The sequence below is a fragment of the Macrobrachium rosenbergii genome, chromosome 1 (genome assembly GCF_040412425.1).
Source record: "Macrobrachium rosenbergii isolate ZJJX-2024 chromosome 1, ASM4041242v1, whole genome shotgun sequence".
Classification (NCBI taxonomy): Eukaryota; Metazoa; Arthropoda; class Malacostraca; order Decapoda; family Palaemonidae; genus Macrobrachium; species Macrobrachium rosenbergii.
Window position 1 is genome coordinate 59,268,044 of NC_089741.1, and position 18,452 is coordinate 59,286,495.

The 18,452-nt window shown below is 38.6% G+C and overlaps 1 protein-coding gene across 6 annotated transcripts in view; it reads right to left on the reverse strand.

Annotated features, from left to right (window-relative positions):
* Positions 1 to 2,410: 2,410 nt before the first annotated feature.
* LOC136838866 (18S rRNA aminocarboxypropyltransferase) overlaps positions 2,411 to 18,452 on the reverse strand; it is a 35,943-nt gene continuing 19,901 nt past the window's right edge. For all 6 annotated transcript variants that reach the window (XM_067104574.1, XM_067104546.1, XM_067104531.1 and 3 more), the window contains exons 4-7: positions 16,841 to 17,008; positions 16,378 to 16,591; positions 15,847 to 16,020; positions 2,411 to 3,505 (exon numbers count right to left, since the gene is read on the reverse strand). In XM_067104574.1, coding sequence (XP_066960675.1) covers positions 3,453 to 3,505; positions 15,847 to 16,020; positions 16,378 to 16,591; positions 16,841 to 17,008 — 609 coding nt within the window. In that variant the 3' untranslated portion in view covers positions 2,411 to 3,452. The remainder of the gene's footprint in view (positions 3,506 to 15,846; positions 16,021 to 16,377; positions 16,592 to 16,840; positions 17,009 to 18,452) is intronic.

The following is an 18,452-nucleotide window of genomic DNA, read 5'->3' on the forward strand; positions in this document are numbered from 1 at the left end:
CGCGAATACGGGGGTTTCACTGTATTTGATTATTGATCCTTTTCTTTTTTTACTTGGTTTGCTTGAGTGGGTTAGAGTAGAGTGAGGAGCTCCCCTTCACCTACCTGATAAAAAGAAAGAAATCAAAGAAAAGAGACAATTAGAAGAGCAGTTGAAAATAGAGGAAGTGATAAGGAACATAGGGAGAGAACGCAAAGCTGCCAGATTGTAGAAACAAAAACACTCGGTCAGGCTGCCCTTCTCCCCGTTCCTCCATATAAGATGCTAAATCCTAATAGGTGCCGATCTCGGCACACTTGCAGCAAAGAAAGTTCAACAGCAGTTGGAAAGAAAACAAAACTAGTTGTTGACCTCTCCAATAGGAGGAAGGATATCGGCAAAATAATACTGGTTGATGTTGAGCAAGCTAACTCCCAATCGACGAAATAATACTCGTTGATGTTGAGCAAGCTGACTTCCAATCTGGAGAAGTCTCAAAGACATAGTTGGAGGAAAACTGTAGTATAGGGGTTCTTCTGATAGTTGTGGGAGGATTGTAGATTAAGACTGAAGTTTAGAAAAGTTTTGATGGTAGTAGCAGTATTAAGGATAATAAATTGGGGTAAGGTTCTGTCTGAAGGTCTCAACCACTGTAATATTAAGGTAATTATTTAGGTTAAGGTTCTTCTGATAGGTGGTGGGGGGGGGGAACTATAGTAGTAAGACTAAAGTTAGGATAAGTTTTGATGAACTATAGGTTAAGGTTAGGTTAAGTTTCCATTCTGTAGGTTAAAGTAATGAATAGGTTAAGGAAAGTCAGAGTTTCATTTAATGACCTCCAAATCTGTTCCCGTCATACTACACCAACTGTGTACTGAAGGAAAAGCCCCTAACATGTGGAGTGAGTGAGTGTGTATAATGTAGAGGCAAATGGTACAGTGTGTGTATGGTCTTGACACACTGCTGGTGGGCCAACTGTGCAGTTGAATGAAGTGGCTGTTGGTGTGGAAGTGCTCTGCAGATGGGTTCATCCACAATTCAGCAGTTTAGGAGTGATTATTGTCATTTCTTGGATCGACCCCTGCTAGTAGAAATGGCTTAATGTTGAAAAATATATGTGTATGTTTGTGTGATTGATGTGATAGTCAAAAAGGAGACGGTTAATGAGAGCTCTGAGGAGAATAAAAAGTTGTTTACAGGCAAATACATGGAGAGAGAAAGAATAATCACCATAAAAGATACAGTTGAAGATATCTCTCTGAAGTGAGTGGAGTCCTGGACCCGTGACGTGAACATTTTAAAGATTTGCTGACTGTGGGAGATAGATGAGATGCCAAGATGAATGGTGAATGAGCAGAAAGGATTAGTGTAAGAGCAATAATGACCGTGGAGTTGACTGTTGAGGATGTAAGGATGGTAGGTAAGTGATTACAGAGTTGATGGGATTACAAGCGAGATGTTGCAGTATGGTGAGAATAGTGTGATTAAGGGCTGACCTTGGTTTACAAGTTATGTCTGGATGAAGGGAAGGTTCAGATAGAAGGTAGATAGAATATACAATTTAGACTGAAGGCCAAGCAATGGACCTATGAGGTCATTCTTTGCTAAAAGGAAAATTGAGAGTAAGAGGTTTAAAAGTATGAAACAATAGTTAGAAGAGGGTAGAAAGTAAGATGGAAGAAAGAATATGAATGGAGGCACAGTAAAAGGAATGAAAGGGGTTGCAGATAGGGGCTGAAGGACTGCTGCAGAGAACTTTAAGTAATGCCTATAGTGTGCTGCTTGAGGTGCACTAATGGCAAACTGTTCTTCTGTATAAAAGTAAATGTGATAAAGGAGGCTGTAAGACTTTTGGGAGCATTATGTAATGGATTTTACCCTGGGGAGTATACTGCAGAATTTGAAAAAAGCTGACAGGGGGTGGTGAATGTATGTGGCAAGGAAGATAGAGTACTCAATTTACACTTAACTCATCACTTGGTCATACGCCCAGGTCTGTATACATCATTTCCTTGACTGCCCTCCATTTGAGGTGTATTGTTCATTAATGAATATTGTTTTAATTTACCAACTTATTTCTTTAATACAATGCTTTTGGTGCTTTATCTTTCATTAGTAACTCCCTTGGTTACATTGGGTATAAATTGATTTTATTTATTTTACAAGTTATTGTTTTAAAAAACCATTAGGCGAACTGGAGTGTTACACAGGATTTAGTAAATCCTTGATGATTAAAATATTCAATATTTTAGGTTTTTATAACTTTTATGTCTCTCAGAACATTAGAGTTATTGGCAGAATGCAAAACAAATTAAAGCACTTTAAGAATTTTTACAGTCTACCCCAAACTCAATCACATTCCCTCTTTCTATACCAGTAAAAGACAAGGGGTTTAAATTCTTTTTATCTAGGAGGCTAAGGAAGGATAAAAATCATGTTAATTTTATTTTGTGTAGGAAAATAACTCGAGGACTGGTTTGTACGGTGTACTATATAGTACTATAGTACACTTTTACATTGTGATAGCATACTTGAACAAATTTTGATATCTGAGAAATTATATTTGCAAGTATTATCCAAGTAAAAAAGTATTTATTATATATCAAAAACATATAAACCTGGAAAATCTACATTACATTCTCAACAAATATAAACAAAATGCAGAATATTTTCATGGTATTTTACTTCGATACCATGCAGACTGGTAAGGGAAAAGTAGGTTTAAGGCACACAAAAATTGTTATGTCCACTCTAGAAATCATTAGTCTTCCCAGCGTATTTCAACATTTATATTTACTGAAAAAGTCTAAAATTAACAAAAAAGAACCTCAACTATCCAGATCTTAAGCAAAAACACACTTAATACGGGCCCTGAAAGTTACACACAAAAAAAGGAAATGGCATACTTAATAAAACAAATCACTTAACATATGATGTTCATGTTTTCAGGGGTTTCTCAGTTCTGATCAGATATCTCTAAAAGCACAAACCTTATTCAAATAACACTATTATTGCTATTATAGTTATAGTTATAAATGATTTGTTTAACCAGACCTCTGAACTCTTTTAGGTATTGCTATTATAGATTTCATTAGGTTCATATATACGGTATTGCTATTATAGTTACCGTATATACTGTATATGAACCTAATGAAAATTTAAAATTCTACTTTTAAGAGCATTAAGGCTTTGGTTATTACAAACTGAAAAGCAAAGACCACAAAATATACAAGGCTCAATTTTAAATTCCTAGTCTGAAATATTCTCTCAAATGCTATTTACGTAAAAAAATATCCAAGGGTTTTTTTTTTTTTTTGCAAAATACTAATGGTGTTTTCAATAATATGGTTAGAGGATGAATGGCATCACTGTTCAAAGGGTACATGCTTATTTCTTGAGAAAGTGGATGAATGTAAAAAAAAAAATAAATAAAAAAAGAATTCACCCTAACATTTTACTTAAAATTATTACCATCAGTCTTCACTTTCTTCAGATTCTGACTCTGATGGCGGAAGATCTATTTCATCTGGAAAGAAAAAAAAACTCTGACAATACTTGAAAACTTTTTTTTCTAGTAAAACTAAATGAGTACATAGCTGCAGATAATAACATTTGGCGCAAAACCTCAAAATATAACCATGTATTAAACAATAATGTTTATTTAGTATATATAATCTAACCATGAGTAAACACATTCAAAATGATGTCCAACTTCTGATTATGTATTAATATTATTTACCATGAGCAAACATTCACATGAGACATAAATATTAGGTCATCTACAATATAAATTCCCACCAAACAGAAAGACTAAGTAAAGAAAGAGGAAATACAGGAAAAATCAAAATAAATTTACTAACAGCAATACCTGTACAAGTTAGAACTAAGCCAATGGTTTATGTTGATTTAAAGTAGCATTATAGCCTCTTAAAGTCATGAGCAACATAATCGTTAACATTCTCAGAAAGACCATTCCACAATTTAACAGAACCTCAGGCTCTGGACAGCATTACAAAGTAACACCTCAACCAAATGTGGGTGTTGGTGCTCTGCACAGGAGAACACACAAGTTCTTTTGACAAAAGTACTAAAGCCGCAAATGGACATTTCATGTTGAAAACAAAGTTATCGAAGACTTCCAAACATACTACAATATTTTCTGTTGATGGAAGAGATCATGATTATCATTCTTGAGAAAATCTTGATTAAAAGGTATGATCACGAACAGATAATATGAGTCAGACTGGAAAAAATTCTAGTACAGTAATGAGAGAACAAAAGACCTACAGCATTTTGCTGTAATACCTAGCAGTATTAAAATGATATTTTCAAAATCAAATTAAGTTTCATATATTCTTACCAATTAATTACATAGCTCTATAGTTTCTACTTGTGCGGCAGCCTTTTTTTTTTTTTTTTAAAGTTGCAGTAGCTGTGTAGGTGACTAGACCCATCCACTATTGGGGGAACACTAGGAATGACTTAGCAGACAATCTCAATTTGTTTGTGCCCTTATGTCCATGAGAGGGGAGGAGGGCAGGCTCTGATTCTATAATTACTTGGTAAATATATATGACACTTAATTTTATTATGAAAATATCATTTTCATATAAGCAACTTACCAAGTAATTACACAGCTGAATCCCACATTGAATGGTAGTGGGATACATGGACATATTCAACTCCAAAACATTAAAGTATGGTAATGAATTTGAAATAGAAATTTTGCCAGCACTGACACAATGCTTGTCATTTCCTTACCTGGTAAGAGGGCTACTGCAGGAGAATACTGCCTCTGGTAATAGCTCATCTTAACCTGTAGTGGCAAGGCAGTTGAGCCATGGGTTGTCTCTACTTAAGTGGGAGCCTTGTAGCAGAGGATAGGCCTGATTGCTAGCAAAGCATATACAAGTGCCCTTGCCGTGGGTGAAGTACCGACATTAAAAACAACCAGACGACGCTGTCAACTACACTGAAAAGACCACAACCCATCTACTAAGACTGGTGGGTACTCCAAGTACATTGTAACCCGAGGCTCCCCAAAACTCGAAACCCTACACCAAGGCAAAAAGATAGTAGGAGAAAAAGAGTGCTTCCTATGAATCCTCACCCAATATCATGCCAGCCACTGATAATGGCCCCAAGGTACTGCAATTTTCAAACACTGTTTCAACTTCCTTCAAATAATGAGATGCGAAGATAAATTTGCACTTCCATTGGGTTGACTGAAGAATGGAAGTGAGGGACATATGCCTGAAAGCAAAAAGAGGTAGAGACTGCTGCTCTGACATCATGAGCTTTCAGTTTGAAAGTAGGCAAAATGTCCTCCTGAATCCGAGAGTGTGCCTCAGAAATTAATTACGTCCCTCAGAAAGAACGACAATGTGTTCTTAGATAAAGGACAAGACGAGTTCTTAACCAAACACCAGAGTTTACTGGAAGGCCCTCAGATCTCTCAGTCCTGCTCAGGTAATACCTCAGGGGCTCTAACAGGACAAAGAACTCTCTCTTCTCCCTCAGAGCCAAGGATGTCCATTAAATTCTTAATGGTAAAAGAATGGGGCCAGGGCTCGGACGGGTAAAAAAAACCTAGGGTCAAGAAGCAAACTGCGTCTCCTCGGGAAAATCCTACCCTTTTATTGATGGCCTGGATCTCACTAATGCCCTTAGCAGTAGCCAAAGCCATGAGGAAGAGTCTTACGGGTGACATTCCTCAGAGAAGTGGAACGGAGTTCAAAGGAGGGACCTATCAGCCACTTCAACACTATGTCCAGGTTCCAAGAGACCAGGTCGTTCTTCTTCTGCTTGGACGTATCAAAGGACTTGATGAGGTCGTTAAGATCTGAGCTAGACGAAAGATCCAGGCCCCTATGCTTACAAACCGAGCTAAGCATAGCTCGATACCCCTTAATGGTGGAGGACAGCAAATTCCTGGAGCTCCTCAGTAAAGGAGGAACTCCACAATTTTTGTCATAGATGTCTCAGAAGAACAGACTTTGTGTCTGAGACACCACCATCAGAAAACTGTCCACTTGGCCTGGTATATGCAGCTAGAAGATTGGCACCTGCATCTAGCAATAACCTCTGCAGCTCCTCCTGAAAACCCTTTTGTCCTGACAAGTTTGTAGACAGTCTGAAGCCTGTCAGAGCAAGAGCGGACAACCCTTAGTGGTATCTCTTGAAGTGAGGTCGTTTCAGTAAGCATGATTTTTGGGGAAGGAGCCTTGGAAAGTCCACCGACAACTGTAGAAGGTCTGGGAACCACTCTTTCAGGGGCTAGAATGGGGCTATCAGGGTCACAGTTACGTTGTGATGAGATCGAAATTTGTTCAACACCTCCCTGACCAAGTTGAATGGTGGAAAGGCATAAAGATCCAGATCGGATCAATCTTGCAGCATGGCGTCTGTTGCCCATGCCAGAGGGTCCGGGACTGGAGAGCAAAAGAGAGGAAGGCGATGGTTCCTTGAGATGGCAAGCAGGTCTACTGTTGGCCTGCCCCATAATCTCCAGGGGATCCAAGGTTCACTCGGTGGGAAGGACCTGCTTCCGAAGGCTCAGCTCATCTGCCAAAACATTTAGTTTGCTCTGAATGCATCAAGTGGCCAGAGTCACTTGATTTTGATCTGCCCACAGGAGATCTTTTGCTGCCTGGCAGAGAAAAAAAGAATGAATGCCACCTTGCTTTCAGACGTATGTTACGGCCGTGGTATTGTTTGCATGAACTACCACTGTCTGGTTGCAGACTATTGTTGAGAAAAACTGAAGTCTTAAGTGAATCGCTTTCTGCTCTATGGCATTTATGTGAAGGCTCTGTTCTTCTGGGTACCACATCCCAGAAACTTCCTGGTTTCCCCAGGAGGGCTCCCCTACCTAGATCCGAGGCATCTGAGTAGAAGTCTAGGTCGGGGCTCAGAGGATGAAGGGACTTTCCCTCCGAAAGTCTTTCTTCAGACAGCCATCATTGCAGGTCCGATTTGATCTCCTGTGTTATGGGAAACACACAGGTGTCCGGCTGTGTTTTCCTGTCCCAGCTGGCCTTGAGGAAGAAATGAAGAACTCTATGAAGTCTGCCCAGCTTTACATACATCTTGATGGATGCTAGAGTCCCCAGCAGGCTCATCCACTAAGGGGCTGAGCAAGATGAGAGGGCTAGAAAATTGTGGACCGTCTGAAGGCAGCTGGTGATTCTTTTAGAAGATGGAAAAGCCTGAAAAGTCAGAGAGTTGAGAGTCATCCCCAAATAGAGGATCTTTTGCGTCAGGGTCAACTGGGACTTCTGGAGGTTGATTAGAATGCCCAGTTCCTGAGTGAGGAGAAGAATCTTGTTCAAGTTCTTCGTGCATTTCTTCGTAGGGGATCAAAGAAGCCAGTCATCCAGATATAGACTGATGTTTATATCAATTAAATGGAGCCATTTTGCTAGAGGAGCGAGGACTCGGGTGAACACCTGAGGTGCCGTAGAAAGGCCGAAGCAAAGAGCCCGAAACAGGAAAACTTTGTCCTGGAAGACGAATCTTGGATGCTTCCTGGAGTCCGGATGGATGGGGATAGGTAAGTATGCTTCCTTCATATCCAAGGTTACCATCCAATCGCCCTGGTGAATGGATGACAGGACTGAATGGTTCATTTCCATCTTAAACTTTGTCTTCCGGACAAAAAAGATTGAGGGCACTTACACTGAGTACTGGTCTCCAACCTCCCAATGTTTTGGGGACCACAAAAAGACGGTTGTAGAAGCCCTCTGTGTTTATGTCCTCGACCTCTTCTATGGCCCTCTTCTGAATGAGGGAGGAGACCTCCTCCAAAAGGGCTGAATGCTTCTCCGAGGTTCTGGAGTAGGCTGTCAGTGCGATGGGAGAAGTGACCAAAGGGGGACTGTTCAAGAATGGAATAGCATAGTTCTCCCTTCTGAACCTTGATAATGCCCAGTTCTGCACCTCTGATCATCCACTTCTCCCAAAACTTGAGAAGTCTGGCTTCCATTGGCACCTGAAAGACTTCCTTCTCATTTCTTGGGGAAAGACTTGGATGAGCTCTTTTTGATGGATCTGGCTGAGAAGTGGACACTGGAGCGGGTCCTAGGCTGTGACCTGGGCTTACTTCCATGAAACGGCTGGAAGCCAAAGCAGACGAATCCTTGGGGCATTTGGAAGACTGCGACAGTAAATCCTGGGTAGACTTCTTTTGGAGGTCCGAAGCAATTTTCCTCACTAAGCCCTAAGGGAAAAAGTGATGAGGATCCAACGATGAAAACAAAGGGCCGATTTCTGGGTCTGAGTGACTCCTTTAGTGGTAAATGAGAACCAAAGTTCTTTCTGTAAAACACCCAGAGAAAGGAGCAGCAAGCTCAAGAGAACCATCATTGATGGCCTTGTGCGCACAGGACAGGACTCCCAGCCAGTCTGAGGCAGTGTCTCCTGCTAAGTCCCTGAAGTCTTCGATCTTCTTGGCTAGAGCTCCAACTGTCCCGCCCAAGAAATTAATATCTTTTAACACCTTGAAGTGGTCCTTAACAAAGTAGTCTAGTTCTGCTGACGAAAACATTATCTTCTCCAATGAGAATGCAGAATGTCGGGAAGAGTCGATGGGAGAGAAAAAGTCCCCTTGGGAGGAGGCCGTAACTCCCATAGAAGGAGCTTCCCCAGTGACAGGAAAGATATCTCCTACGGACTTAGCGCGAGGGAGGGAAGGCGAAGGACACTTTGCCCTGCTCACTCGTAGCAGAAAGCCAATCCTCAATTCCTTTAAGAGCCGTCTTGGAAGACGAAGAAAGCACCATCTTGGGGAGCATAGTTCTGTCATCTGGATGACTCTTCATTAAAAGGGTTGAGGCAGGCGAGACTGGTGCAGCTGGGGCGAAAAAGGTAGAGAAGTTCACCAGCAGATACTGAAGAAGAGCTGCATAGGCCGAAGGAGGAGCAGGTTCTTGATCAAACTCCTCTCTCCTGGGGAGAACAGAGACAGGGTTGTATTATGAGCAGTCTTGGAGACAGGGGCTTTCTTCAGTAAGCTCATTATCTCAGCCAAATGTTGTTTGATGGGAGCCAATGATGGCTTGTCTTGATCCAAAGAAGGAGACCCATGTCTGGAAGTGGGCGCTTGGCGTTCAGAAGCTGGAGACTGGTACTGAAGAGTTGGTGCTGGGCGCTCAGGAACCGGCGTTGGGAGCTCAGGAGCTGGCACCAGCCACTTGGCTTAGAAGCTGGGAGCTGGTGCCGGGCACTCGGGAGGTGGCGCCGAGTGCTCTAAAGGAGCCAGGTATTTGGATGAAGACGATTGGCGCCTGAGCGGGTGTGTTGGACACTTGGGGGCCCAAGTACGGGCACTCAACAGCTGGACGCTCAGGAGAGAAGGCCTCCGGACACCATGTGGAAAATGGATGCTGGACCTAGGCAGACAGAGGGGTCCACAGTGTAACTGCAGGAAGGCTGTGGGCTGAGGCAAGTCTTCTTATAACGCTTAACAGGCAGCAGAGAACGGCAACCCACATCATGTGCATGTCTCTCCAGCGGACATGATGAATCTAGAAAGCATTTACGGCGCTTCCTGTCTGCGCTGCAATCGTTGGAACTATATGACAACTGGTGAACATCCAACGAAACACCTTTCCAGCGGCTGTCTGTTGACGACTGGGAATGTGCAACAGGCTCGACTGAGGGGGCAACTACCCGTGGGCAAACCCGACTGGCCTCCCTTGGACTTCCAGTATGTCTTCTCCCAGGTTCAAGGGAGCAGGATAGTGACCTTCATCTAGGAGAACCGGCGGGACGTGTAGCCACCTCCTCCACTTGCACAACACTGTCACTTGTCACTTTTTCTCCATACCAGTGTTGCCACACTCTCGGATTGGAATTATCGTACTGGCTCCTCAAAATTATGGGTTTTTCAGTAAAAATATCGTACAAAATTGTAGATTTTATCGTAATTATTATCTTACACGTTTCTGATAATTAACACATTTTTTATAATGACAAAATAATGAATATATGTATGATTTCTTTGTAGTCAATAATATCTTGCAATTTACATAATTAAGAAAAAAATACAAATGAAACATTTCTCTCTACAAAAACGAAAAAAATGGAAATATGAATAATTAGTTAATGTTATGAACAATTGTTATGAACAAATTATTACTATATTGTATTAACACTGTGGTAAAAAAAAGTATACAACTTAGAACGTCACTTCTTTCCATAATGTAAACTAAACTGATAACGAATTAACACGAAGATATGTGAGTTGATAGGCCTACTCATACATATCTTTAAACACCCCAAAACATCGAAAATCAAAACAGCATCACTGAGTAGTAATTTCAAATAAATATATATAATTAAACATGACTGGTACTGATACTTATCCCATGATAAAGAAATTAATAACAATAATAATTGTAAAGTATATCTTTAAGAATCTTCTTCCAAATCAAATTCATGTTCTCTGATGTTCTGGAATAACTGTGCATGGTTATTTATTCTGGAAAACATATCATTTGCAGGAGTAAAATGAACACATGGCCCTCCTGAAACTATGATGCAACTAGCAGAGAGAAGAGCCCAATTAACTGCCCTTGTTTTCAGTCTGTTTCTTTGTTTGGTTTTAAAAAGGTTAACTTTACTGAGCACTTTCGTTCGCATTCAGCATTAGAGTCTGCGGCAAACAGAAACAGTTAGAGCAAAATTGGCTAGGTCTGAAAAAACTAGACTCTTTTGGGACACTTCTCCCCAGAACTTATCATGTGACCATTAACGAGATGTTTAAGTTCATGTTGCAATATGGGAAACATTCTCCATTGATCATCCAGCTTTTGAAGTAGTGAGTGGTCATCTGGGGTACAATCAGAGGAAGCTCAGATGCAAGAGGGAATAAGGAAGGGATTCTTTCTCTGAATTCTGATGAGAGAGCATTTTTTGACAGGACACCATCATTGAAATTATACCTCTTCTTTATTTGTGTGCATGCCACTACAAGGAAACTTCTACACCTCTGAAAAAACTCCTGCTGTTGAGCTTTGTTTTCCTTCCTATATGGAGGGGTTTTTTAATCCCTGCATAACTTTAACTCCTAGGTACATTTGGCTGTCACTAAGATGCCTGTCATGTCTTTCAGGATTTACAGTATTTAGATCAGTTTTCATTACATAGGTCCTGTCCATAAATGAGAGAAGGTCTCTGAACTGCATGGACACTTTATCATGGAGAACTGTTATTACTACTTTATCTGACTGGGAAAATTTGTTGAACTCGGTAAACTTTGGAAGAACCCATGGAGGAGTTCACGATCACTTACATTTGTAATTATATACTTTTCAACACCTAGAATTATCGTACAAACCGTCACGATAATGGAAAATGCTATCGTACATCGCACCCAGGCCGTTTATCGTACATATACGATAATTATCGTGCGTGTGGCAACACACTGCTCCATACCGTAAACACCCCAGTATTCATGCGGGATGCATACCACACCACCTCCGCGAATAGCTAAAACCAGCGAATACTTAGAACCCTTCTAAAAACACTTAGGACTGCCTATTTTGATAGTTCAAACACACACAAAACAAACTAAAAATGCTTATATAGTTATTATCCTACTTACGATGGGGTTAGGTTCCCAAAAAAACCATCGTTTGTTGGAAAAAACATAAGAAATACCAAAACGTATCTCAAACATACCCTAGTCTACACTAGGGTATTTGGTACCATGTATACATATATGGTAGCCTAGCCTACACTATAAAATATACTCTACATACACAGTATAATTATTAATATCAGCTAATTCTGGAGGTTCATGCAAAGTGACTTATGATAATTCAATACAAAGAGAAACTGAATAACAAACAAGAATTAGCTTAGCCTACACTATGGTATATTGTATGCATACAAGGTAGCGTAGCCTACATTATACTCTATATTCACATATCGTATTATAAAAACATCAACATAACGAATATGCATCTTTTCCATGGATCTTTTAAAATGTTATGCCTTAATTCACTGTATCCAATAATATTGTATATATTCTTATATTGCTTTTGTATTATAAATTGTGATCATAGCGATCAATGTTTTGGTTTGGAAATGTTTACACGGTGTTTATTTCGCCGCATTTAACTCAATTCTGAGCACTTTTCTTGCTTCTAGTTAGCATAAATGAATCTCTAGAGTCTTGATACTTTATTTATAAGGGGCAAGATTATTTTTCATTACACAAAGTGTTTTTAAGGCGAAATATAACTAAAATACATCTCGTTGTGAAATTAATTTATCTGATATTTTCGCTAATAGATGATGATGGCCGTTTGGGGGCGTTTGTTTTGTGTAAAAAAAAATTCAAGATTCCGTTTGCTATCTTCACTTGATTTCATCATAATACGAGCTTTAGGTATTTATCGTTTATCGGCATAAAAATAGTAGTAATGTGCTCTTTCATGCCCAGTAGTTTTGATTAAAATACTTTCTCTCCCATTTTAATTATGATCAAGTTTCATCCATGTTGCCGATGTGTGATAATTTATAGTATAGTCATTAGCGGCTTGAGCATTGTTTTCTCAGCTTCAGGTACAACTTGCAGCTTAAATTTAGCAGTATATTTCCTTGACGATCTTTTACCCATACCGAATAAGGGTATAATGTAAAAATATATAAGTCCTATTCTTCTTAACGTCATTTGTGCCATAACCTACAGTAATTGTTTATTACCGTACGATGGTTGAAATACTAGGTAAACAGCTGTTGTTATCCGATTTGGTTATAAGCAAAACAACAGTTTCTTGTTCGGTTGTTTATGGCTGTACGCATTTATGCAAGAGTATAAGGTTACTAACAATACTTTTATTATTATCTTTTACTTTTTTAACTCGAAGATGGGATAAAGAGATGGAGGAAAAGTTGTCTATCGTAATTTGGTCTCTCTCACTGCCTGATTACGCTGCTGCTGTGCCTGCGCGAAATTTAAAAATATTTTATAAATAACATTGTCGCATCGGTACTAATTCCTTACCCCATTGCAAAATCGAATTATCGTAAGGTGAATTATCATAACTTGAGCATTACTTGAGTATTTTAATAGTTTTATCACAAAAAGTGCATTTACTCATGAAAATGAGATGACAATAAAGTATTTAAAGAATATTTCTCAGTGAAAAATACCGCAAATGGACAAATTTTCCGTGAATAACAGGCAGATACGTTCCAAAGAGAAATCCGTGAATACGTGAGTCTGCGAATCGTGAATACGGGGGGTTTGCTGTACACTTTGCTCATTAACACTTGCAGTGACACTCCTAACTCCACCACTGTATTAACTACAAGGTTAATTTTCTTGTCAAACCTAGCTTTGAGATTGGCAGTGGTGTTAGGGTCAGAAGCAAGGGAACCAGGCATGGAAGTAGGTGGATTAATAGTAGGAGGGCTAGTAACAGGAGAAAAAGAGGGAATAGTAGTAGAATGAACAGCAAAACTGGCTAACCTAGGTTTAGGAGTGGTTTCTAGGCTAAGTGACGTTTGTCTCTTGGCTCTAGAGGCCGCTTTCCTCTTTCTAGCCCTTTCCAACTTGTCTAGGTGAGATCTAAGTACTTTGACTTTTTCTTGTCCCAGTCATTACCTTCATCACAAGTTTTCTCCTTACTACACTCCTGACCCTACAATTGCTGTAAATTGTATGTGAATTCATAGCAAGATTTAGTCAGTCTAGTTTTACAACCTTCACTGCAGTAGCAAAAACTTTAAGGAATTAGAATCAGACATAATAAGTAAAAAATTTTGAATGCTGATCCTAAAAGCTAATAAGCTGATGAAAGCTTGAAGGTTACTCAAAATAAAGCAGCAATGCTTCGCCAAAATCTAGTAAATACAACCAAAAACCAATGAAAAAAAGCTGCAGCTAAGAACTGATGTTTAGTCGAGAGCCAGCAGAAACAAATTGAGATTATCTGCTAAGCTGTTCCCAGTGTTCCCGATAGTGGGCGGGGCTAGTCACCTACACAAAACAATTGAAGGGCTACCGCAATTTCTAAAAAAAAGGCTGCCATGCGAGTAGAAACTATAGAGCTATGTAATTACTTGCTAAGTTACTTATATGAAATTATATATTTTCTAAGTACAGTGCTATAAAACAAGATTGGAGTCAAAGACAACAGTAAACATTATCAAATATTTAGAATCATTAAGCTTAGAATTACCTATGCAAAAAGATCACATAGTGGAAAAATGGTTCAAGATTGGCTAATCCATGAATCCTTTGTACTCTGGCATTCAGTATCAGAACCTGCTGACTACACCATTTCCTGATCTGTTTTAAATCTCTGTAAAGGCCAATAACAACTTCATTTTGTACTTGGGGAATAAATATCGTAAAAAAGTTGCAATGTATGCATATTATACCACATCATTTTTAGACAATCATGTTACTAGAAAAGACAGAATACCAAAGGTCCAAAAACTCCTCAAAGGAATAACAGACAATATAAGGCTAAATTAAGTGTCCCATAGTTTTACCAGACCACTGAGCTGGTTAACAGCTCTCCTAGGGCTGGCCTGAAGGATCAGACTTATTTTGCATGGCTAAGAACCAATTGGTTACTTAGCAACGGGACCTACAGCTTATTGTGGAATCCGAACCACATTATAGCAAAAAATGAATTTCTATCACCAGAAATAAATTCCTCTAACTCTTCATCAGCCGGCCGGGGACTCGAACCCGGTCCTGGCGAGTGCCAGTCCACAGCTCTACCAACTCACCCAACGAAGAGCTGACAATATAAGGCTAGGCTTACTAAAAACAGCACTGACATATCTCTGTTGCTGATTACTTAAAAATCTGTACAGTATCTGATATCCAGTATACAGCCTCCAACAGCCAAGTTAGTAACTTTATTCTTATGAAAATGATTAACTAAGTCATTGGCAAAAATAAAATTAATCTGAACAAGTCTCTACCCCTATTTATTGTTAGCATAGCCCTGGATGTAGCTAATTACTCTGCATCTACAGTTACCAAAAGAACTTGAGCAAATGTCTGGACTCAAGGGCCTTAAATAATGGCTTAATGACCAGATCTAAATGAGAATGATGTGAGTAAGAGTTATGTATCATCAGAGTAATTTAATAAACTAATACTAAACTACAAGAGGGATGGTTTACCTTATGGATTATGTCAGCAACAAACATTCAAACCTTCAGGTATCAGGATGACAGAGTGTTGTCAAGTTACAAGTTACCTCAGTAAGTTATTATAAAAAATACACTTTCATGTACAGTATGTCCTTCAGGACTGCCAGTAAAACAGTAACCTATGCCTTAACCTGAATGAATGTCACTGTATATGAATTAAAAAATAAAAAACTTGGCATTCTTTGCAGAGTTTGAGAAGATCCAGATACAATTACTGTACAGTGACTTTAAAACATTGCTTGACTTTCATGACAGATGAACAATCCTTTGCAGTAATACTGGAGTTGCAGAAGCCCTGACTTTACATGGAGCCACTAGTGGACACTTTTTCTCAATAGTCAGTAGTAAAATAGTGTACAAGTCTTGATTAATGAATACACAACAGAGAGAGAGAGAGAGAGAGAGAGAGAGAGAGTGTGTGTGTGTGTGTGTGTGTGTGTGTGTGTGTGTGTGTGTGTGTAATTCAACAAGAAAGGAACAACAGGAGAGTAAATTTCATTTGTTTTCCATTTCACATCTCATGAGGAGTCTGTGCTACAGTAAATAAAATTTCAATACTGTATATTTAAAATACTGTCCAAAAACCAAAAACAACCACCTCAAATTCTTTACGTGATATGTGAGCTCCTCCAGTTTCAAGGCTATTTATAACAAAGTGACATAAATTACCAATTCAAAACTCACCTTTCTTCTTCCTGGATTCCTCTTGTAATTCCTGTAGATATTTGTTTTGCTCCTCAACAACAGCTGTACTATTTGTGCATGCAGAATATTTATCTAAAATTTCTTTATTCACATTTATAAATGTCTTGCCCCATTTAAATTTGCTCAAGTATAACATAGCAGCAGCTTTTTCTCCTGAAAATAGCAAATTTCACAATAACTAGTTAAGCAACTCATCATAAAATTGTAAGAACTAATTCAAAGTGAAGTAGTACCAGTATATAAAGAACTGAAGTTTAATAGAGGTTAGGTCTTATACCTATAGAAATAAAAATATATGCACTGTATACTGTACTATACATTTACACTGTACATAGTAGCATTTTGTACCTCTTACCTCAGTGATCCTTTGACAATAATCTTATTACAAAACAAAAATGAAAAAATTTTGTCTCAATATTTTTACATAAATTATTTCAAGTATATGACCTCCACAGAATGTCAGAGAGAAATTTAACTTAAGAGAGCAAACAAAAGTACAAATCATCTCACCACATATATACATTGTTGCTGCATAGGCTTCCACACATGACAGCTTACACGGACGACCATAGTTAACAGGATTACAGGCAACTAGGTATGGAAGTAGTCTTGGATGTGCTGCTTTCATGCGATTGAAAGGAGTCTCTTCAAGTTTAGCCCATGAGCAGTCTACTACTGCAATTCCATGGGATAACAATATACTTGCATCTTCTGGTGAAACACACTATCAGAAAAAAATTACCACTGTAAGGTTCATGGATATGAAAGTATTTTAACCTTTATTTCTAGTTTAGATATATTCACTGTTAAATTTTCAATTTTTACTTCAAACTCTTGTAGTTCAATTCAAGCTCATAAAATCTATGGTACAAGTTGAATATAATTTGCAGTTTTACGCTCATGCATTGCAATACACCTATACACACTTAAACAGATACCGTGTCTGAGAAAACGTTTTTAAACACTCACGTACCTTTTTCCCAACTGGAGTGAGTACCAACCCATTAAATCTCTGACCCAAAGTGAGATTTGACACCAAACCAAGTCGAGCTAATTTTCTGCCAGAACATCTTTTTGGGTCACAGTGCTTCAAATCCCACATTGCCACAGGATATGCAACGGAAGTTATACGTTTTTCTCCCTGATAGACAAAGTGCAGTTATCATACGGCAAAGACATTTCATACTGAGCAGCACTAAGAAACCTGGTCTCTAAGAACTGCACTATTGATCCTGAATTTGGTAGTGTGTGTTTATAAATCTTTTTGGATTTGTGTTAGTGTCCAAAAGTATGGGATATTACTGGATTATAAATACAAATTTAAAACTTGTAACAAAAAACAGAATTTGAAGGTTTTAATGATAACATAGCAGAGTATTTTTTTATCATTATATTATACTGTCAAAGGTACTTATACTTATTGTGAAACTTCTATGGTAATCAACAGTAAAAGTCATGTGCTTCCTACAAAAACATTTACTAGTTAAGAGTATAATACTGCACAAACACAAGATGGTTTAATGTACAATGATTTTCAACAGGTTGTTATAGAGTAAAGGGTATTATTCACCAGTATTTGTGGAGTAGAAAAATGCTATACTATGAGAAGTATAGTAGCAAGACAAAGATAAGGAGGAATGTCCAGAAAATTATGGAATTATGGAAATTCAGGAAAGATAGCACAAGACAGAAAACATTACATAGAACTCGTTTCATGTCTACTGTAACTCGGTTAGGAAAAAATTAATGAAAAAATGTTAATGATTAAGATGATAATGATAAAGAGATATTTCTATATAAAATGTATATGGTACTGTAGTTTGTCTTAACACCTAAAATTAGCAGTATTTTAAGAGTCAATGTTTGTCTCCTTGCCATCACATATACAGTACACCATTAATTAATTTAACATTATTTTAGGAATACAGTACAGGCAGTCCCCGGGTTGCGTCAGACTCAGCTTATGTCGCTCCAAGTTTACATCGTTTCTGAAATATATTTGTAAAAAATCGTTTCCGGGTTACAGCAGATGTTCTGAGGTTATGTCATTATCTTACGCTGCAATAGAACAGTAAAATTACATATAGTGACAATATAAAGTCAAAATATGATATTTTCATAATAAAATAAATTTTTGAACATACTTACCTGGTAGTTATATATATAGCTTAAGTCCCTGACGTCACGGCAGAATTTAAAAAACTACGCAGCAATCGCGATTGGTAGTCAGGCATCACACTGTGCCCTCTACCCAGGTACCTGGAACCATTCCAACTATTCCTCGGATCTTCCATGCCCCTAGTCTCTAGAGGGGGAGGGTGGGAATTTGAGTATATATAACTACTAGGTAAGTATGTTCCAAAATTTATTTTATTATGAAAATATAATTTTTAAACATCTAATAACTTACCTGGTAGTTATATATATAGCTGATTGACACCTTGGTGGAGGGTCAGAGACAGCTAACATAGTTGGAATTAATATAATTAAAGTTGCCAAACAACAACTCTAGGTTCCTACCTGTTAAGGAAGCTGACTTCAATGTTTTCCTGCCTCATATGTCTGCATTCCTTAAGAGATCCAGC